A 23,355-nucleotide genomic window follows, 5' to 3' on the forward strand; every position below is an offset into this window, starting at 1 on the left:
ATGGTGTCTCATCACAGCAATGAAACCCTAAGGTACTTGCATTCACAGACCCATACAGATACACATAATTATAAATGATAAAAATAGCCATTTTTAAAAAGATTGTAGACAATGACTACTTCTCTGGCAGTAAAATCACACAAATGTATTACTTGTTACAAACTCTTAAGCAAAGATCATAATCGCAGCTACCATACCCGGTGCTGAACATGCCCCTGGAATAATCTCTCAATTCTCCCAAGAGCCTTCTGAGGCAGGTTGACTATTTACACTTCACAGGTGAGGAAACAGCCACTTAGATGGGTGATTTGCCCAAGGTACCATTGTTGGCAGGTAAAGGATGTGGGGTACAATAATAATCATCTGGGACAACGGGCCCACGTATGAAGTTCTCCAAAAAGGATTTTTAAAAATAAATGCGCACTTGGTTGCATACTCTATGAAAAGGTCTCTGGAGTGAATAAAATGGGAATGTCCTCTTAACTCTCATTTCAGGTCTGGGGGATTTACTGTTATCAGCCTGGAGTCTCCTTCCATCCAGGGATGACTTTGCAATGTAGCAGCCCACAGATGGTCGCTGGGTTCTCATGACTGTACAATCATCTCTATAGGCTATATGAGATAGTGCTCCAAGGCTCCGCTGGACCCCTACTCAGGAGCAAACCACTCTGAGCAGAAGAAATGTGAAGAATTAACAGGCGGTTCCAGCCAGCACCTCACCTCTGCATGTCCTTCCTGGATGCCTTCCGCTGTGTGCTACTTGTGAATACCAGGCCTAGCCAGCCCTGGACACAGCAGTCAGTGACAGTACCACAAGCCCTCCTCCCTCTCCCACACCTCCTCCCTCAGCTGCTTCTCCAGGAGGCCACGCAACGCAACAACGTGGGATCTTTTGCCAGGATGCTCAATGAACAGGAAAGTGGGAGGGGCCACAGCAGTTGCCTGTCACCTTCACCACAGCTGAGGCTGTGCCCCCATCTAGTCGCACTCTGGCAGCAGCTGCCACAGCAACCACACCCTCAGCCCAAGTTCCAAGAGTCAAGTGGCTGTCCCCAGTGGCCCTGTGTGTTGACAGAGTTGAAACAGATGGAAAATGACTCAATAGAAAATTGACTGAGTCAGAACCTCAAGACCGTGCCTCTCTCCGGGCCGGCCCGTTCCATTTCTGCGTCTGTGGATTACCAAATCTGGGTTCTAGCTGTGTGTTGGATTCAGGGAAGAATGAAACGAACTTAGGAAGATAGTATCGTGGCAGTTCTTCAGGCACTGTGTGTGGCAGACAGACAGATAAGCCCAGGAAGTCACAGGTCCATATCACATGGATTCCGGGGTTTCTGCCAAGCTTTGAGACTGCTTCCCGATGTACCGCAGTCTCAGGTTCCGTGAGATTGGATTGGGGCAGGCGCTGTGTTCCACTCACCAGAGGTCTTAGGATCCCGTGGGGAGTCCCGTGTGGGCCCTTCAGGGTGTTGGGCAAGACTCTGCTGGCAAGGTAGCCTGGGGCTCGAGTCGAGCGGAAGGGGCTTGTGCCCAGATCAGGCCCGGGTAGCCTGCTTCCCTATGTACTGCAGTCTCAGGTTCCGCGCGATTGGATTGGGGCAGGCGCTGTGTTCCACTCACCAGAGGTCTTAGGATCCCGTGGGGAGTCCCGTGTGGGCCCTTGCGGGTGTTGGGCAAGACTCTGCTGGCCAACTCCCACTTTTCTTTCACACAATTACACAAAAGACTTAGGGTTATTCAGTGTTGGCCATAATGTTTCTTTAAGTCAATGCTAATACAAACAACTTTAAAAAGTCAACAAGATGTTTTGTTTTTTGAGTGAAAACTATAGACAATCCAAAACCTGGTTTCTTGGAATCCATCTTAGAGAATCAGATGAAACTTTTAAGATGATTTTTTAGTTTTGAAGAGGCAAGCTAATCATAATTATAATAGGAATGTAACAGTAGAAGTTGGCTGAAGTGTGGAAGAGAACAGAAATAGGAAGAAGGAAGGTGTTGCCCACAAAGCTTGGTTACTGTAGCTAGAGCAGCAAGCCATGGAGATGACAGAGGGGGTCAGATGCAGAAGAGAATGTAAAAGAACCAGGTGACTCTGGAATGGCTGTCTCAGTGCTCTGCGCACTCACTACCTTTGTGTGGTCAAATAACTTATATATTTGTTGGGCCTCATTTTCCTCCATGGGAAATAATGTTTCTCTGACTCTATCTCTCTGTCTCTCTGTCTCTGTCTCTTAAGCATTTAAAACGTGGCAGACTTTCTCATTAACAAGTATAGTCTCTTCAGCAAAATGTCACTGTAGTCCCCGACCTTTGCCACCCAGCTTACTTCTTTGGAGCCTCCCAGATAGGGAGAGTGACACTATTAAAACAGAAGCAAAGAGATACTGTGAATCCGAATCTGAGGAACTGTCCATTGTAGACTAGATGATCTGGATTCTTGATCTAGATGCATCTTCTAGTTTATGGTCTCATGTCTTGGAGGGTTTTGTGTCATTCTTATAAGCCCCCTCTAGGAGATGGAGAGACTGTTCAGTTAAGAGCTTTACTTACAGTTCTTGTAGAAGACTCAGTAGGGTTCCCATGCCTGCCAGCATTGGATGACTTACAGCTGCCTGTAACTTTAGCTTTAGGGAATCCACCTTCTTTCTCTGGATTCTGTGGGTCCCTGTACATGCCGCACACAGACACACATGTATATAATTAAAGAATAATACAAGCAAATATTAAAGTAAGAATCTCCCTCTTGACCATGTATTCCAGGATCTCATTTGCAGGTAGACGATTTTAGGAATGGGTTGGTGACTTTGGCAAGGCTTTAAATCTTTTTTCCTATGACAGGGATGGAGGATCCTTGTACTGGGCAGATTATGAGTTGATTAATGTGATTTGACTCACTGTCCTATCAAGCAGCTAACAGAAGCTACAAATACCAGGGCCAAATATGTAAATTGGGTATATCCCAGAAAGGTAGTATATTAGAGTCTTAGGGAACAGCTTTCTTCTCCTAGGGCACCTGTCACACCATGCAATAGGAAATGAGAAGCAGGCACATTAGTGTGCTGAAAGGTACAGATTGCTAGTATGATTAGCCAAGTACACTGGCTACCTGGGGTGGGGGGCGCAAGTGTGATTGGAGCAAAAGTTGGTATGGCAGGGATTTAGGCTCCTGCCAGCCACTCAGTTATGCGTTTGTGGACAATGTTTGGGCTGTCTACACTTCCTTAACCCTTTCTGTATCCCAGTTGAAGCTGCTGATATATTTGTCTGTTATCTCCTGGATTTAGATTAGTTGCTATTATTTTCAACCAGCTATCTTAGCAAACAATGCTAAAATGGTTTCCCCTTTTCTCCAAACTGCTGTGGCCCATTTCTGAAGTATTTTAACGATGAGATGCTTTCCGATGATTCTGCCGTCCTTTCCAGCCTGCTTCAATGTTCGCTGAGCCTTGGGACCCGGGGCTTGACACGGTCAGCACTATAGTCTATTGCGTTATTTTCTGCCTGCTGCAGAGAGAAGTTTCTCTGGCGAAGGTTGACAGCAGCACTGAGCTATGGGTAAAAGCAGGTTTTCTGTCTAACAAATATACACGTGAGTAGAGTGGAATAATGAACTTAGGTGTTCAGCATTTTAGCAGTGGCCGATATATGGCCTTTCCTGTTTCATCTGCACCCATCTAAGCCTCCCTTCCTTGGAATTGTGTTGAAGTAAATTCCAGACGTTATCCTCTCGTCTATAAATATTTCATATATTGATGATAAAGGACTCTTTGAACTTACCCAAATACCAGCATCATAAAGATGAACAGTTCTTGATATCAGATAGCTAATCAGAATTTTACAATTACTCAGTTGTCTCATAATTAGCTTTGGCTTTGGTTTTGGAGGGTGCCTCACGGTGTAGCTCAGGCTGACCTTTGATTTTTAATGCCTGTCTGTGCTCATTGCCCAACCGCATAGAACTTGCTTTTGTAGTATGGTAATTGAGTTGGGGTTCTGTAAGTATGTATGTTGAGGTTGGTTGATTTATTGCTTGCATTTTGACCTTTGGACTTCCCTCCCTCTTTTCTTCTTTTTATCATATTTTTTTTCTTGCTGTTTTTGTCATTGTTCTCTTGGTAAATCAACTGGAGATCATGTGTCTTATTTAGTTTCTTATGATCTGAGTTTTGTGTATCCTGTTATTTTTTAAAGAGATAAGAGTGAGTTATAGTTTTAAAAGTGTTTTCAAGTGTATGCAAGCGTTTTGTTTTGTTTTGCTTTGCTTTGCTTTAAATCAGTCTAGTTTTGGAATTTTGAGATGTGATGAGGCAGGAACATTTAGCTATCAGGTAGCTTTGCATTTCCTCCTGCTTCGCACTCACTGGACCCTACCCTGGCTGGTTACACACAGAGGTGTCACTTACCCAGCTGAAATACTCTGAGCGGAACATGCCAGCCATTCCTTGTCAGTAACACCAGGCAGTTATTTTGGGCAGAGAAGGGAACAGCATTTCTTCCTGTTGAATCTACATGGGAAGCTGGGTGACAGAGTGTCTGCTTCAAACTCTTTGGCCCTGCACTCCCCTCTTCTCCTTTGCTATGAAGAACATTTCTCTCAGGGCTACTCATTCCAGCAGAAACAGGATCACAGAAACCTTAATAGAGACCACCATCCCCCCATCAGTCCTTCCAGAACAAGGCTGTTATGAGCACGTCTCATCAGACACACTTCTCTTGCATTCCAAGTCTCTTCTTCCTTAAGCAAGATCAGTTATAAACTGTGTCTCTTTCTGCTGTGTATACCATACTCATGTCTAGAGAGCTTTCCCCCCACTTGGAGCATGTTTGTTAGTTTTGCAACAGAGTCTTGCTCTGTGGACCTGGCTAGCCTAGCACTCACTATGTAGCCCAAGCTGGCCATGTTTTCTTACTCAGCCTCTGTCATGTTGGGCTTCTAGGCCTGTACTTCCAGGCCTGTCTAGAGAATCTTTAAGATCAACCTGAGTCTTCCTCCTCGTCCTCTTTATCACATGACACAGAAACTGTATCCAAGTATGTATTGTGATTTTCATGACAAAACCGATGCTTTTAGGGGTAAATTTGAAGTGTGAAGGGATTATTTAAGATTGTTTTTTAGCCAGGGTGTGTGTGGTGGTTAATCTTCTGTGTTAGTTTGTCTGGGCCACAAGGCAGCAAGATGCATAATCAAATACTTATGGATATTTTTCTGAGATTTTTTTTTAGGGGCTGTCGAGATGCATCAGTGGGTCAAGGTGCTTGCTGCCAAATTGTGTGTTTGTGTGTGTTTGTGTGTGTGTGTGTGTGAGAGAGAGAGAGAGAGAGAGAGAGAGAGAGAGAGAGGAGAGAGAAGAAACAAATACATACAATTTATAAGCTTTATTTTTTTTAGGTTATCCTACAGAGCTTCCTCATGACATCTGCAGTCACCTGTGCCATAATACACTGTTTGTAGTCACCCCGTTAAGGCGGGCTTGGGTGTGGTGAACATTCTAGATGGTGGCCTTTGAGTAAAGCAGACTAGCATCTCCCATGTGTGTGTGCTTCCTCCTGTCAGTTAAAAGACTACGGGGATCAAAAGTCTGATCCTCCTGAGCAAGGAGGACATTTCCATCCCATTGCTTTTGGTGTCTGCACTTCAGGGTAGAGTTTGAAACTGCCAGCCTGCAGAACTGCATAAGCGAACTCTTTATTATATATCTCTTTCTAAATATACATACATCCCACTGGTTCTGTTGCCTTTGGAGAAACCCTGACTAATATAGCATGGGATTTAGGAGGGCCAGAGTATGTCATAGATTGATCTCCACTCTCCTTTTGAGGGAGATGGGGTGGGAGTGTGTCTTGTTATGTCGGCTGACCTTAAAATCGAAATCGCCCTGCCTCAGCCTCTCCAGGGCAAGATCATAGGTGTGTGTTGCCACACCTGGCCCTGGCTGTCTGTTTTTAAGTGGTATTTTGAATTAAAGGGATGTAAAGATTGTTGGAGGGACCAATCAGAAGCCTGGGATTTAGGACCCACTGCTTCTGACATTCTGCCTGTTTCTCTAGCCCCGGTCAATTGCTCGTCCTCTCTCTCTCTCAGCCTCCGTTTGCTCTCATAAAAGTTCAAGAGATTTTCAAGGTCTTGGAGTCTGTGAAATACATTGAACAGAGAAGCCAGCTGCTGAGCAGGCAGGAGGACAGCCTCCTGAGGATAGCCTAGGGCTTCTGTTATGAAATAAGAAATGAAGAAAAACCAAAAAGCAGGTAGTAAAATGTAAGTCTTCAGGGGAGGAAGAATTACGAATGCTAGGTATTCTTGTTCATCAGGTAGACGATTCTAATCAGTAAAACAGAGCATATGGATGGATGGGAGTATTCACCAGCACCTTGAACTGTTTCATCCTGAGTCAGGATTTCCCTGGCTGGTCCTCCTGCCTTGACCCTTCAAATGCTGGAATTACGGGGTGCTTGTCCAGCTTCTCATTTGAAGGCAGAGAATCTAATTTTCATTTAGGAGCTGTCTCTATGTCACACTTATTCTTATTTTGTCTACAAGGAGTTGCATAGTGGTCACATGGTGGAAGCTTGACGGGTGTGACAGGTTGCACAAGCTAAGGGGTCCTGTCTGAGATAATGGACAGGAAATGCCTGGTCCCAAGGACATTGTGTGGTTTTCTGTGTCTGTCTGTCTGTCTGGTGTGTGTGTGTGTGTGTGTGTGTGTGTGCTTGTTCATGTACATCCATGGGCACGTGTGTCTAGAGACTGAATTCAGGGCCCCCCACTGGCTATGTTGTCTTTGGGCTCCCCTCTCCAGGTGAAAGGGCATTAACTACAGATCAGAAACCAGATTATTCTGGCTTCTTCTGTCTGGAGAGTGGTCAGTATTTAGTTGCAGGCGTGTTTTGCTGTTCTTTGTCTGGAACTCAGGTCCACCTTGCTCAGCAGTCTGCACTCGGGTCTCTGGCATGGAGGGGTGGGTGGTCTGTGAAAGCCAGCCAAGGTGAGGGTCCATTGGCACCTGTGAATGTGACACATGGGAGGAGGGTGACAAAGCTGCTGTTCCTTGTTCACCAGAGACATCATCTGTCCAGTAAGGTGAGTGACTGACTTATTGCCCTTTGAGCTGGCCAGTAAAGGTGCAGGGCTCTGAGACCATCCCCTCCCCACCAAGAAGAAATTTGACTGTTAACTCTTTTACTTGGTTGCTGATGAAGATGGACAAATGATTAACCCTTGCAGTCCCCAGTTGGATCTCACTGCCTGTCCTGAATACAGCCTTTTGCATAGCTGCCTGGAGTTGTTTTTACCAGTTTCTTCCAAATTGGGTGTCTTTGCTTGGACACATATGCAAACTATCCCTGGGGAGAGAGTGGTGGGCCAGGGGCGTGGGAAGCAGCAGAAAGAAGCTTCTAGATTCTGCTGCTGAGTTTCTGGCTCAATCTTGAGAAGGTAAGGAAGGGGCCCCCCGAGATGAGTAGGAGACAGGAAGGGCGCTTCGGTCTGGAGGCTGCTGAATGGAGCCACTCTTGGCCTCCTGCCCAGAGAGCACTTCCTTTCCCTGACAAGATGTCTCTGCTGGCCTGGCCACCTGCCACCTGGCAGTGGCCTTAGCACATGACTCCTGTCTACCCAACTCCAAGGGAGTGGGCAGGAGGTTCCAGGTTTAGCCTGCCTCTTTGAGTCACAAGGCTTTTTTGCTAGCTGCCCCCACTTGCAATGATATAGGTGAGTCTTAACTTTACCTAGGGGATGGGCCACATGCTCAGAGTTTGGTTTTTGTTTTGCTTGCTTTCCTCACCCCCAATACAGGGTTTCTTTGTGTAGCCCTGGCTGTCCTGGGACTCACTCTGTAGACCAGGCTGGCCTCAAACTCACAGAGATCCTCCTGCCTTTGCCTCCCGAGTGCTGGGACTAAAGGCATGCACCACCACTGCCTAGTAGTATTCTTAACACATAAAATGAGTAACCCACTTTCCTGATAGTTGTAGGATCTATGGAGAGGGACTGGACCAACAGCACGATAAGTTGCATAGGTCCAATCAAATGGGACACTGCCTCCCAGCCTGGGACTATTGAAGCTGGTCTCTGATCTCCCTGGGGGCAGGGCAGGGCCACTGGAGGGTAGGAGTTGCTAGTGCTCTGTCACTTGGTGTTATTTCTGGCCTTAATTTCTCTCTGTAAAATCCAGGGAGGTGGGAGGGTGGTATGGGCTTGACTGACCATCCTAGGAAGTTAGATCTGATCTTTGAAGGGGTAGGACCCCGATCAAAGGAATAGTTTGCAGGTAGCTCTAGAGGGGGCTAAATATGTCAGTAGACCCAGGTCAAAGTCTGATTTCTAGCTCTCCTGGCTTCCGCTCCCCTCTGCTCCAGTCTTCGCCTCTTCCTTTTTATAGAGATACTTTGTGGGTAGGTATGCACCTCAGTTGACTGAGTGAACTGTCACGGCTTGGGAGGCATACCTGATCTCCTGGGTTTGGGTCTCAGTGCTGCATAAGCCCAGCAGGTAGTACCTGTTATCTCAGGACGAGAAACTCAGCATTATTTTTGACTATGTAGGGAGCTCAAGGCCAGCCTCGGACACAGACCATGTTGTTAACATACAACAACAACAACAACAACCCCTCCCCCAAAGCTACTAGATCACCTTTCCCCCACTCTGTAGCAGTATCTTCCCGGTGCAATGACTGGGCATTTCAGATGGCCTTCAGATGAGTGAGGCTTTTGAGCATTTTCCTAGTTATTTTAAGGATGTTACCATTTTAAAAAGCTGGGACCATCGAGGAGGAACAAGGGACATGAAAAATATATAAATTTTAGAAACTTGGATTTAAATAGAGTTAGAGAGGTGCCCAGCTCTGTATTTAAGAGAAAGGCCATTTGAAGGTGGTGGTGGGTTAACAAGATAGAGCTCGTAAAACTGATTTAGTGCCTCTATTAACCAACTAACCTGGTTGTCAAGGACTCAAGACACATTCAAACTCCTTTTAAAAGTTATTTATTTTTATTGAATGTATGTTTGTGGCAGATCCCCTAGAAATGGAGTTACAGACAACTGTGAGCTGCCACGTGGATGCTGGGAATTGAACCTGGCTCCTCTGGAAGAGCAGCCAGTGCTCTTAACTGCTGAGCCATCTCTCCACCTGCCCTTCACCTCCCACATTTAAACTCTTAGAAGCAGGGATCCGACACAGTGCAGTGGCGGTGCTGGCTGCACCCTGGACTCTGTCCCATCAGCACTTGCTGCTCCTCTCCTTTGCCTCTGTGAGTCCGGAGAACTAGATGTGGAGTTAGTTTTCCCTGCTGGACAACTCCTTTTTCCCTTATTAATCTCCTCTCAGTTCTTACTGGGGGAGCAGGCTCCTTTAGCAACAGTATGCTAAGCCACACACACCCACTCCTCTGTTTAGCTTTAGACTGAAGTTCTGTGCTTAAGATGGATATTTTAGCAACTACCAACTGTTCACCCTATATCCAGCTCCCTTCAGCAACCACCCACAACTTGACTCTTGTCTTCACATGCTGAGTTGTTTATTAACAGCAGTAAGGCCAAGGGAAGTTCTGCCTGAAGCTGGAAAAATAATGTATTCCCAGGGAGTATAGCTGTGGACAGTGACTTTAGTTTACTGTGCAATGATTTAAGTCAAGGAACTTCATAATAAAGTAATTCATTATAAATTCTATTTACGCTGTATCTAACGTGTCATCAGCTTTAACAAATGGTAATTTATCAGGCTCTTAGAATGACTCTGCAAGTAGGAGGGAGCATCCTTGTTTTTATGGGCACTGAATTAGAGCTCCTCCAAGTCATGTGACTCACATAAAGTCAGGTAGCTGGTTAAGAGCAGACAGTTCAAGCGTGGGTCAGTCTGGCTACAAAGTGATCACTCTGCCCTACTGACTACTCATTATCCAACCCTGGCTGAGCACTCCCCCTCCCCCAAGAAAAATGTTGCTAGTTTTTGAGTAAGAGTAGGAAAGGAGTTGGAACAAAGTGGCTGAGTGTCTGTTGGTGCCCAGCGGACACTCCAGTTACAACCCCGACCCCCTTACAACCTCCCCAGGGGGTCGATAGCACTTCTGAAAGTTAAGTCCTCAGGAGTGACAGAACCCCAGCTGCTCGGCTTGTGAGTTTTGTTGCTTCTAGAATAATCACAGGTTTTCATTAACATATTTGATCCTACTGAAAATAAAGGCAACCTTTTTTCCTGGGTTAAAAAAAAAATACATGTTTACTGTAGAAAATGCAAATGCATACAAAAATGGTGACAATCTCCCAAAGTACCAGCAGCTGTTTGAGAAGGTCTGCTTTGTAGTTCACCTTGGTCTAATCACCTCTGTACTTGTTTCTGGTCTGTGAAGTTGAACATAGTCTATATCCTTGGGTTTTGGTAAGATAAGCATTACCAGCCAGAAGCCTCCAAGAAGTGACAGAGAGATGGTTAATAGTTTAATGATGGGCTCCTGACCTTTCTTTCTGTGCCTGTGTATATATGTGTTAACCTACACACGACTGTGTCTACATTAATGAAAATAAGGTATTTTAAAAACCAGCTGTAGCTGGGCGGTGATGGTGCACGTCTTTAATCCTAGCACTTGGGAGGCAGAGACAGCCGGCGGATTTCTGAATTCGAGACCAGCCTGGTCTACAAAGTGAGTTCCAGGACAGCCAGGGCTATACAGAGAAACCCTGTCTTGAAAAACAAAACAAAACAAAACCAACCAACCAAACAAACAAACCCAGCTGTAGCTTTTTATTAAATAACGTGTCTTGAAAATCTGTCCTTAACTCTAAATAACTTCTATCATAGCCTGATAGACAATCCAGGATGGGATGGTGTGAGTGGAATTGAGTCTGTGTGTGTGCGTGTGTGTGTGTGTGTGTGTGTGTGTGTGTTTGGGGGGAGGGGGCAGCAGGTATAGACTTCAAGTCTACTGCAAACATAAGGCGTTTAAAAACAAATCTGTTAACATTGTCGATTTGGGTGATAGGGGCTCTTCTTCTTTCCAGAGCCTACTTAACCCTCTGTCCCCTTGTGGTGAGGATGAAGGAGGATTCCTTTGGGAGCTCAGAGCCTGCCTTGATTCAGTGTGGCTGGCAGTCCTGTGAATTCAGATGCCAGCCTCAGTCAGGGAGCTCAGACCCTAGCTCTCTTTGAAGTTAGAGAAACAGAGCTGCTGCATTTGATCTGATCTCTGGGTGTACAGGAGGTCACCAACCAGAGCATCCTCTGCTTCTTGCTCTCCAAGAAGCTGTCATTTAAAGGTCTCAGCAGTAAAGCTGTACTCCTTCCCTGCCAGGTTGGACCACCATGCTCCACCCTTCAGGGAGGTGGGCTGCAGTCCCTAACCTTGCCGTTTAGTTTTGGGATACGCACGCCCTTTTTTTCTTGCTGCAGTTAGTCAGTCAGAAACCTCTCTTAGAAAAAGTTTGGAGCTGAGACGAAAGGATGGACCATCTAGAGACTGCCATATCCAGGGATCCATCCCATAATCAGCCTCCAAACACTGACACCATAGCATACACTAGCAAGATTTTGCTGAAAGGACCCTGATATAGCTGTCTCTTGTGAGACTATGCCGGGGCCTAGCAAACACAGAAGTGGATGCTCACAGTCAGCTATTGGATGGATCACAGCGCCCCCAATGGAGGAGCTAGAGAAATTACCCAAGGAGCTAAAGGGATCTGCAACCCTATAGGTGTAACAACATTATGAACTAACCAGTAGCCCGGAGCTCTTAACTCTAGCTGCATATGTATCAAAAGATGGCCTAGTCGGCCATCACTGGAAAGAGAGGCCCATTGGACATGCAAACTTTATATGCCCCAGTACAGGGGAACGCCAGGGCCAAAAAGTGGGAGTGGGTGGGTAGGGGAGTGGAGGGGAGGGTATGGGGGACTTTTGGGATAGCATTGGAAATGTAAATGAGGAAAATACCTAATAAAAAATATATAAAAAACCAACCAACCAAAACAAACAAAACCTCTCTTAACCCCCTGCTCCCCCCCACCCCCAGCAAACCAATAAGTCACATTTGCAAACCTCTTCTTGCATGAGTCCCATCCTCCACCACCACCTTCAGGTGCACTGTATGTGCAGATCCAAGGGATGTACCTGACTGTTGAGTCTAACCTCCAGAAGGCAAAAGAGTGGTGTACAGTGTGACTTGGGACAGAAGTCTCACATGGAGTTGGTATACCTCTGAGAAGGTTCACGACTATAATAATATCCCTTTCTTCCTTTGAAACTTGGCAGCGTAGTTGGTCCACCTTCCAAGGGAACCCATCTGCCCTGCATGATGCTATTGACTAAGCTCAGACACAACAGCTTCCCTAGGACATTTAAGGGAAGGGCTCAGTCTTTGCACTCTAAGAAGGGAGTATGTCATCACCATGGAGAAAGATCTGAGACACTGTTGGGGTGATGTGTCTGTCCAGATGAGCCGGTTTATCTTCGAGAGGTGGGCGGAGAGGAGAGGAACAATGTACCCATTTCACAGCCTCGAAGCTCAGAGCACTAAGACTCTCTCTGATGTTTTCCACAGTGCCTTTTAGTTTCCTTCTGATGCCCTCCCCGCGAGAAAGGTTAAGTAGCACTACCCTCTTTCCACTGAGGAGACTTAACCTAGTTGACTGAGGCTAGTTGACTTCCGTTGGGCCCGCCCCACCCAGGGGAGGGATCTCCTCAATGCATAACTCCTGCTTTTCAGGACAAGGAAGACCCTGATAGGGGAGGGAAAGCTCCTTGCCAAGGATGGGACATCCTTGCTCACCATACTTTTCTTTGCTCTTTCTATTTTAGCACGTTCTGTTTTTGAGACAGGGTCTCTCCTGTAGTGCAGCTGCTCTCTGACACACTGTTTGAGATTCTGCTCCTCCTGCCTCCACCTCCTAAGTGCTGGGATCCCAATTACACGTGAGCACATGTGGTTCTGTACGGTGCCTGGGACTCAACTCAGGGTTTACACACCAGGCAAGTACCCTATCAAGATGTATCTGCGCTGCATCTCCAGCCACTACTGCCTCCCCCCCCCCTTCTTCCCATGCACGGGAGCAAGTCTACAGCCTTATTCCTGCAGTCCTCTCTGGGGATTGCTTAGACAGCGGTATCCTTCAAACCACAGACCAAGATCCTTGACCTCGATGTGCCTTTCCTTCCTTGAGCTAAGCTGCAAGCATGATGGATGGCAGAAACTAATTATTTTGGCTCAGTTTCCCAGTGTTGACAGGGCATGCTTTGCATTTGAGATGCAAACTGGACATCCACAGAGGGCTTCAGAATCTGATGCTGTTGGGCTTCTTCTTCTTCTTCTTCTTCTTCTTCTTCTTCTTCTTCTTCTTCTTCTTCTTCTTCTTCTTCTTCTTCTTCTTTTCTTCCTCCTTCTCCTCCTTCTCCTCCTCCTCCTCCTCCTTCCCCTCCTTCTCCCCTTTCTCCCCCTTCTCCTCCTTCTTTGCAGGAGGACTACCAGTAGTCCCTGATACATGTTCCTTTTCACGTTCATCTATAACTGACATACCACACTGAATGAAGTTCAGACTGTGAATGTGGCTTGTAGCACAGCAGGCTCTAGCATCTGGCTCTTGCTTTCAACAAGCCTGCCACAGTTTCTATCATCTTGGCTTTCTTCTAAAAATACAGCAGAGCCTTGCCACAAAGCCAGGCTGAGTGTGCCTTGGAAGACAGTAGTCCTAGGTAGGAAGTTGCCATATTGATGTTTGTTATTCTTGTGTACTTTCCCTCTGGCCCCATAAAGGGGCTCCACTAATTAGCTAAATAATTGTAAGAATGTTTCAGGCTTATGGAGGGCAGGCTTCCCAAAATGGAGGAAGCAAAGGATAGCAAAAATGGCTTCCTGTCTACACTAGAAGTTTCATGGACTAGAGAGAATTGTATTAGGGCTTGTATTAGTCAGGGTTCTCTAGAGTCACAGAATTTATGGGTCATCTCTGTATAGTAAGGGAATTTGTTGATGATTTAGAGTCTGTAGTTCAACTCCCAACAATGGTCAGCAGCAGCTGTGAATGGAAGTCCAAGGATCTAGCAGTTGCTCAGTCCCACATGGCAAGCAGGTGGAGAAGAGAGAGAGTAAGTCTTCCTTCTTCCAATGGCCTTGTGTAGGTCTCCAGCAGAAGATGTGGCTCAGATTAAAGGTGTGTGCCACCAGGCCTTTAATCCCACATGACCCTGAACTTCGAGGTCTCCCTGTCTTAATCTTCTGGAATTCATAGCCACTATGTCTCAAGATCTCCATGCCAGGATCCAGATCAGAAACTTGTATTTCCCAGCCTCTAGATTAGGATCACTGGTGAGCCTTCCAATTTTAAATTGTAGTTCATTCCAGAAATAGTCAAGTTGACAACCAGGAATAGCCACTACAGGGCTTTTCTTCTTTCTTTTTCAGTTTAAGGATTTATTTTATTTTATTTTATTTTATTTTTTTCCATCCATGGAAGTGTTTTATTTTCTCTTCTGGAGACAGTGTTTAGAGGTATCCAGAGTGGTCTAGGGTTTAACACTCCATGGTAGCCTTTTCAACTCCCAAGCCACTGGCAAGAGAATTGCTGACGTTTTATATCAAGAAGGTTGAAAACATCAAACTCCACATTCAGTGTGTGGCCAGGTGGACATGGCCTGTGGTGGTTCCATGTGTGCTAAATGTGTCAGTGGCAAGCACAGAGTCAGGAAGCTAAATAAACACGGATTCTCTAAACAGTTCAAAGAAAAATGTCATAGTCCTAGAATCTCAGACACTCAGGGGACGGATGCAGAAGACAGAAAGTTCAAGATCTATCTGGGCTACAGAATGAGTTCAAGGCCAGCTTGGGTAACTTAGAAGGTCTTGTTCCAAAATAATAACTAAGTAGCTGTAGATATAACTCAGTCGCAGAGTGCTTCTGGCCCTAGGTTCAATCCCCCTGTACTACGGATTAAAGTGAAAGTGAAACAAACAAACAGAAGCAATGTTGACATCCATGTCAAGTCATAAATGTACACTCAGACATTTACTTCGTAGACTGAACTGAGTGCTGGCATGTGGTCTCAGTGTGTGGCCATTGTCCCTCCCCTACCCAGATGTTTTACTTTACACAGTTGTTTATCCGAGGTGTGCGTGTGGTAGAGAGTTGACTCGCTGTTGGCATATGCAGCGTGTTTTATTGGACGGATAAATCAAGACCACACGGAGTAAAAGCTTGAATGCAGGTTGATAGAACCTTTCCCTCTCTGTGTTTTGTCTGAGCAGGGACTCTTGCTTACCTTCTTTGCCCTTCTCTTGCTGGATGGAACAGGAAGATAATCAGGGTGTGTGTGAATACCAGACTTCTGAAGACAGAGGCATGGATTCTGACTTGGAGAACTCTGAGGACCGAGAAGGGGACCCAGAAGAAAGAGGAATGGGCTCTAATCCATGGGACACAGAAGATAGAGGCCACCTGGAGCAGGAAGTGGACTCCAACCCACAGGATGATGATCTAAGAGGGGACTCACGAGAGAGGGACATAGCGTCCACTGTCTGTTCAGGTGAGAAGAATGAGTATCCTCTGAGGTGGCAGAACTCACATTTACATTGGATTCCACTGGCATACAACCAGGGCCAGCATCCTGGGGACCTAGGGGTGGGCTCTCCAAAAGTTGGTGCCATGAGTATTCATTCCTTTATACCATCTGCCACTGAGGCCACACTGGTAAGTATGAATAAAGGCCACTCCTAGGTGCTGCTCCTTGCTACAGATGATCACTTGTGACAACACTACAGTGGAATCGCAGCCAATACTGGGGCCTATCTCATAGATGCTGGGGGAGTACCATGATGTGTTGGATTTAAACAGTGACTTTGGACCCCAGAGAGATGGCTCAGTGGTTAGGAATGCTTACTACTCTTGCAGAAGACCTGAGTTCAGTTCTAAGCACCCATATCATTCTGCTCATAACTACCTGGAATCAGTTCCAGGGCATCCAAAGTCCTCATCTCTGCAGGTACCTGCATGTACTTGGCACACATAAACTCACGTTCATACATAATAGATGAATTTATATATGTATACACACATACACATATATTTTAAAGAGTGACTTAGCACAGTGCTGGGTGAAGTACATTGATATTTCTAGTTAAATCATCATTTCCTTCTCTAGAAGCAAATTTGGTGGTTAAGTGACCTACCTATGTCCATGAGGCTGATTACCCAAGTGCCCAAGTTCCTGGTTACCACTCTTGCTATTTCTGACCTGAAAGCAAGTTCTGGGTCTCTAGCCACTTCCCCTACCCTCGTGACCTCTCCCCCACTGAACAGAGATGGAGAGTAGAAGAGGGGGGGGGGTCCATTCTGTAGGTTCTGGGTATCAAAATTAAATTATAAAGCATGCGCGTCAGTGTAGCCCAGTGGTTCACAACCTGTGGGTCCTGACCCCTTTGTGGGCGTCTAATGACCCTTTCACAGGGGTTGGCCTGAGACCCTTGGAAAACACAGGTAATTACATTACAAGTCATAACAGAAGCATAATTACAATTATGAAGTAGCAAGGGAAGCAATTTTAGGGTTGGAGGTCACTACAGCATGAGAAATTATATATTAAAGGGTCGCAGCATCAGGAAGGTTGAGAACCAGTGCTATAGAGATGAGCTCTTTTGATTTTTTTTTTCTTAAGACTTGACTGCTTTTTGAGCACAAACTTGGTAGATGACAACACTGTTGCAATGTCAAAGGTTGGACATGCTTGCACGTTGTTCCCAGACTGACCAAATGGTTTTGTTGTTGTTGTTTTGTTTTAGAATCTGTCTGGGACCTGATGAGTCCTACTGGTCTCATACTTTCTGTGATTAACATGACTTGTGTTTTGAGGCTCTAGCTTTAGAAAGTATGGTTGAGAATCCCCCCTCCCACCCCCGCCTCGTTTTTTTCTTCTGGAAACATATTCCCATCTGGTACAAACCTAGCCATTCGCAGGCTTCAGGTGATTCAGCTGAGCAGAAGCTGGGGTGTCTAGTAGGCGGTGTCTGCCAGGAGAGTTGGCAGTGGGGCAGAGTGCATTATCCTTTAGTCTTAGCAGGAGGAAACTGGTAGGGAAGAGGCCGAGTAAAAAGTAGGGGTAAGGGGGCTGGGGGAGGGGCATTACTCCTTTGGCTCACCCTCCTGGCACATCAGGTCTAGTTGACCCCATTGCCAACTTGTCTGTTGCAGAGGGGCGGCTGAGTGAGGAAGAAAGGGCTATCCTCCGTGAGGAAGAGGACGACCAGCCTGGTGTGGCTGACATGGCTCTGTTCCCAGGACTGTCAGAATCTGACAGCATATCCCGGAGTCCGCGGGGAGAGGAAGATGAAGAGGAGGAAGACGAAGAAGAGGAAAGCGCTGGGGAGAACCGCTTGATAGAGGAGGAAGATCCATTGCCTACTCCCGTGCTTCCTTGGAGGCGTCACCTCTCCCTGGGCGGTCGACACCGGGGTGACAAGCCTGCTCACCGCCGCTTCCACCGGCTCCATCACCCCATGGCCATGGACCTCGGGGAACTAGACAGCCTGATGGCCAGTATCATGGACGCGCCCACCATCTGCCCAGACTGCGGGGAGAGCTTTAGCCCGGGCGCCGCATTCCTGCAGCACCAGCGCATCCACCGCCTGGCAGAGGCCGCCGCCGTGGCCAGCTTGGAGCCCTTCGGTTTGGCCGGCGAGTGCGGAGGAGTGGTGGGGATGATGGGCATGGGTATGGGCGTGGGCATGGGCGTGGCCGGCGGCTTCGGGGCGGGGCCCACGCTGGCCCGGCCCCCTCGCGAAAAGCCCTTCCGCTGCGGGGAGTGCGGCAAAGGCTTCAGCCGCAACACCTACCTGACCAACCACCTGCGGCTGCACACGGGCGAGCGGCCCAACCTGTGCGCCGACTGCGGCAAGAGCTTCAGCTGGCGCGCCGACCTGCTCAAGCACCGGCGCCTGCACACGGGCGAGAAGCCCTACCCGTGCCCGGAGTGCGGCGAAGCCTTCAGCCTCAGCTCGCACTTGCTCAGCCACCGGCGCGCGCACGCGGCGGCGGGCGGCGGCGCGGGCTCGGCGGGCTCGGCGGCGGCGCTGCGGCCCTTCGCATGCGGGGAGTGCGGCAAGGGGTTCGTGCGCCGCTCGCATCTGGCCAATCACCAGCGCATCCACACCGGCGAGAAGCCGCACGGCTGCGGCGAGTGCGGCAAGCGCTTCAGCTGGCGCTCGGACCTGGTGAAGCACCAGCGCGTGCACACGGGCGAGAAGCCCTACATGTGCTCCGAGTGCGGCGAGACCTTCAGCGTGAGCTCGCACCTCTTCACGCACAAGCGCACGCACTCGGGCGAGCGGCCCTACGTGTGCCGGGAGTGTGGCAAGGGCTTCGGCCGCAACTCGCACCTCGTCAACCACCTGCGCGTGCACACCGGCGAGAAGCCCTTCGGCTGCGGCCAGTGCGAGAAGCGCTTCAGCGACTTCTCCACGCTCACGCAGCACCAGCGCACGCACACCGGCGAGAAGCCCTACACATGTCTCGAGTGCGGCAAGAGCTTCATCCAGAGCTCCCACCTCATCCGCCACCGGCGCATCCACACCGGCAACAAGCCTCACAAATGCGCGGGCTGTGGCAAGGGCTTCCGCTACAAGACGCACCTTGCACAGCACCAGAAGTTGCACTTGTGTTAGGGAGGGCATCCGAATGAGGCGGCGGTGGGAGTCGTCTGGCTACTGATCTGTAGATGTTGGGGAAGGGGCAGGAGGGACAGTCTGAGAGTGTCTGGGGGAGCCTTTTGGTGTTTGCCACCCCACCCCCCAGGAGATGGTTAATAAGAGTTGTTACTTCGAGGTGCCTACCTCCACCTTCAAAGTAACTCTTAGAAGATGTGCTTGACTTGATAGCTTACTTAAATACACACTGCGAAGAGTGAAAAGCTTGGAAAAGCAGAGTTGGGAGGACCCCGAGGAAAGGCATTTGGGGCTGTGTAGAGAGGCTTGGACTGTGTGAGAACTGAGATAGGTGATTTGTTTAGAGTTACAGGCGTACAACAAAAAGCGGGTAGAAATAAGAATGTCACACTCCCGGGGCATGGTAAGCCTGAGTTTGCCCTAACACCTCACTTATCAGCTCTATTACGACCCTTCTCATCCCTATAGAAGAGGTTGCTAAGTATCCACTTCCCTTTCTATGAGCCCCAGCTGCTATTTTGAGACATCCTGGGGAAATCGAGCAGAAAAACTGCACAGTTATGTCAAAGGGCAAAAGTTTAGAAATCCACATACATTGGTTCTTAGATCTCTTAGGAAATCCTGCACCGGTTTCTTCGCTAATTCTTGAAACTGCTCAAGCTTCATGTAGGGTCAGGGGTGCCTAGGGATGGCCCCATCTGCTATGTAAATTAGGACTTGCCTGCCAGGTCTCAGCTGTCAGTGGAGAGTAGGTTTCAGGAAACCGGTAGACTGTCAGCAGCTGCCTCAGAAACTGTTCACAAAAGTCAACTAGCTGGCTCAGTTTTGCTGGCTTTGTGTAGATTTGTGTAGAGCAGGAAAGCCAAGTTCACAGGTTGGGGTGCCTTCATTTGCATGCGTGTGCCCTGACCCCAAGAACCCCCAAATTACTCACAAATTAATGAGAGATGTGATCCAAACAGGATTTTCGTCCCTGCCCCATCCCCGACCCCCCACCTCCGACCCCCATATATAAGAGGCACACATGTCCACGTGGAGGGCACAGTCAGGGAGAGTTGGAAATGCAAAATTGCCAAATAGCACAAACAGTGAATGTTTTCCAGTTATACGAGATGCCAAAATAGCACTTTTGTATTTAACAGAGTGCTTTATGCTTTTTAATGACTGTTAGTGTTTCTCACATGCCTGTGAGATACATCAGCATTGCAAACTGTGACTGGGGAAAGTCTGGGGGAGGAGTGTGGTAAGCCTTTCAGAGAAAGGCCCAGGGCAATGAATGGTGGAGCCTGCCCTTTTGTGTTCCAAGCTCGGTTGCGAGGATGACTTACGTGCTCTGATTTATATCATAAAGCAAGAAGACTGAGCATTCTTACACTTGATGGAAAAATTAAAGCCTAGAAGGACCAAAGATGTCCTTATTGACAAAGCTGGCCTTTGTCACCTGATTCCAGTATTCTCACTGTCTTCTATTTCTAGTAGGGAGCTGGAGTCAAATAACTTGTATAGATTTTGGTTACCTACCCTTAAGTTCCCTCCCGTAGATTAGCCTTTAGAAGTCAGTGTGGTGGCCGGCAGTGAAGTTTTCTTCACTAACATTTATTACCCTAGATTATTCATGGGAATCTGGAACTGTTGGACACAGTTGAAAGTGTGGTGGGGAAACCATACAATTGTTTTTACAGTTTTAGCCAAGTTTCTGTGAATGCTAGAGATTTATACTTGATTATTTGTATTTTCATAATGAGCTTCTTTGGGGACTCTAAAGAAGCATTTTTGTTTTTTTTATTTTTTATTTTTTTATTTTTCATTCTAGGGACACTAAAAAAGAAATCTGGGGAACATCCGGGCTTTTGTATATTACCTGCTGATCTTGTACACTTAATCTGTTTACTGTTGTTCACAGATGAAAACAGATACGCTAGGGCTAGTTTTGAAAAACACTAATTCTCTTCAGTCTTCTTTAGTGAAGACTTACACTTGCAAAGTCTGTGCCGCCTATTCTGACTCATGCTGTCTAGGTGCCCAGTGTATGAGAGCCACTTAAAACAACGCAGCCAATTTGTAAGCAGTCTTCATTCTCCCTCTCTCCCTCCCCTCCCCCTCTCTGTTTTTCTCTCTCCAAGGATTCTTTCCATAGCCCTGGCTGTCCTGAAACTCATCCTGTAGAGCAGGCTGGCCTTGAACTCACAGAGCTCCACCTGCCCCTGCCTCTGATCCAGAGTGCTGGGGTTACAGGTGACCCCAACCATAACCAGTTCATTTTTTTCCTTTTTTTTTTTTGAAATGCACATCTACCTCTTCCCTGTTTTAAGTTCTCTCAAGAGTTTGCCAATGAAATGTAATCCAACTTTTGATTCTTCATATATATTTTTAACCACTTTATGGGCTTTTTGTTTTGCTTTGGCCCTTTGCTGCCATTATTACACACAGGAGAGCCATTATCAAATGTTTTACAGAACAGCAGCGTTAGAGAGTGGGTTTGGTGGGTTGTGGATAACCAAGATGGCGTGAAGTAATGGCAGTAGAAACCCATGGACTTCTCTTGTTCTTTCTATCGCTGTGGATAAGAGAATCAGCTACTGTGTTATTCCTTATCTGAGCCAAACCCCTTAGCAGAAGAAACTGTCCAGCCACACCGAGTGCTCGAATGGTGTATTTACAATGTGATTCTAGTCTCTTCTTCAGGGAACATGCCTGCATTACATGAAATTCCATGCGCCCAGCTGGTTATTTCTTGTCTTCCATCTTAGAAGAATTGTGTTTCTTCAGGATACTCTTGTACCTGTGGTTCATGCTTGAAATGTTAAAGATTCCTTAATCCAACTTATACCGGGTTGGAGGCACTTGTACTATTTATTTCCTGGGAAATTTTGGTCAAAAGCCAGCTTCTTTTGCTGTCTTTAATAAGAAAAACTTGAAGTTTAGGAGCTTAAAAGACTTAGCCTGAGGCAGAAGGAGGTGAGCACTTAATCCTTTGAGCCATGCGGTCTCTTTTACAGTCTAGAAACTGTACATATATGTGAAAAGGAAAAAAAACCCTATATATATATATTATATATAAAACAATGTTCATAGACAATCTGAACTATGTTTCTGATGTGTGCACACTTTCCATTTTAGTGCTATTTTACATCTGTTCGTTAAAGTATTAAGTAATTTAATGACCCCAAGAGTACCAGATTCTGTGAGTGTGGTTGTATACGTAAGAACTGCCCTGTTTGGAGGTTATTTTATTTAATGGTGGTTCCTTGGACAGCATCCTGGCATCCAGCAACCAATATGAGCTATTTGTCATTAAATCCCTACCAGTCTTTTATCATATCCTCCTTCTTTATTATGTGTCATACACTTGACTCTCTGTAAGTGAAATTTTACTGGAATGCAGTTTCACCTACACTGTCCACACAAACTGACTGCGGAGACGTTCATGCACAGTTGAATAATTGTGACAGAAATCACAAGGACCATAATCCTAAAATATTTCCTATCACACTTTTAAAAGTACAATCTAGAGGGGGTGCAGTTGGCATGGTACAAGAGGCTGCTAAGGGATGAATGCCAGTGTGAGACTAGCCTGGTCTAAGTAGTAAGACACTGATTCAAAACCACTGATTCGCTTAATCAGTATATGTATGTATGCACACATGTATGTCCTAGCTTAATTAGTACATGTATGTATGCACACATGTATGTCCTAGCTTAATCAGTATATGTATGTATGCACACATGTATGTCCTAGCTTAATCAGTACATGTATGTGTGCACACATGTATGTCCTAGCTTAATCAGTATATGTATGTATGCACACATGTATGTCCTAGCTTGCTTTCTGTGTTTGTGATAAACACCATGCCCAGGCCAAACACAACGTGGGGAGGAGAGGTTTAATCAGTATATGTATGTATGCACACATGTATGTCCTAGCTTAATCAGTACATGTATGTGTGCACACATGTATGTCCTAGCTTAATCAGTATATGTATGTATGCACACATGTATGTCCTAGCTTAATCAGTATATGTATGTATGCACACATGTATGTCCTAGCTTAATCAGTATATGTATGTATGCACACATGTATGTCCTAGCTTAATCAGTACATGTATGTATGCACACATGTATGTCCTAGCTTAATCAGTACATGTATGTATGCACACATGTATGTCCTAGCTTAATGTATGTCCTAGCTTAATCAGTACATGTATGTATGCACACATGTATGTCCTAGCTTAATCAGTACATGTTTGTATGCACACATGTATGTCCTAGCTCGCTTTCTGTGTTTGAGATAAACACCATGCCCAGGCCAAGCACAACGTGGGGAGGAGAGGTTTACATGACTTCCTTGCTTTAATCACAGCTCAGCATGAAAGGAAATCAGGGTAAAAACCTAGAGGTGGGAACTGAAGCAGAGGCTGGCCATGGAGCAATGTTGCTTACTGGCTTGCTCCCTGGGGCTTGCTCTGAGTGTCTTTATGACTCAGGACCACCTGCCCTAGGATGGTACCAACCATAGTGAGCTGGTCTCTGACCCATCAATCATTAATGAAAAAACTGCCTTATAGACTTGCCCACTGGCCAGTCTTTTACAGGCATTTTCTCAGAAGTTCCCTCTTCCCTGGTGACTCTACCTTGCGTCAAATAGAAACAAAACAAAACAAACAAACAAGCAAAAAACCAAAATACCTAACCAGCACAATTGATTTCTTGTCCTTGATAC

General features: G+C 46.6%; 1 protein-coding gene across 7 annotated transcripts in view; it reads left to right on the plus strand.

Moving 5' to 3' along the window:
• Positions 1–21,956, plus strand: part of Zfp697 (zinc finger protein 697) — a 49,990-nt gene extending 28,034 nt beyond the window's left edge. For 3 of the 7 annotated variants that reach the window (XM_030252619.1, XM_030252617.1, XM_030252618.1), the window contains 2 exons: positions 496–15,505; positions 17,167–21,956. In XM_030252619.1, the coding sequence (XP_030108479.1) occupies positions 15,265–15,505; positions 17,167–18,635 (1,710 nt within the window). In that variant the 5' untranslated portion in view covers positions 496–15,264 and the 3' untranslated portion in view covers positions 18,636–21,956. The remainder of the gene's footprint in view (positions 1–495; positions 15,506–17,166) is intronic. The other 4 variants (XM_006501475.3, XM_006501476.3, XM_006501480.3 and 1 more) reach the window with 4 other exon arrangements.
• The last annotated feature ends 1,399 nt before the right edge of the window (positions 21,957–23,355 follow it).

Source organism: Mus musculus, chromosome 3 (assembly GCF_000001635.26).
Source record: "Mus musculus strain C57BL/6J chromosome 3, GRCm38.p6 C57BL/6J".
Lineage (NCBI taxonomy): Eukaryota > Metazoa > Chordata > Mammalia > Rodentia > Muridae > Mus > Mus musculus.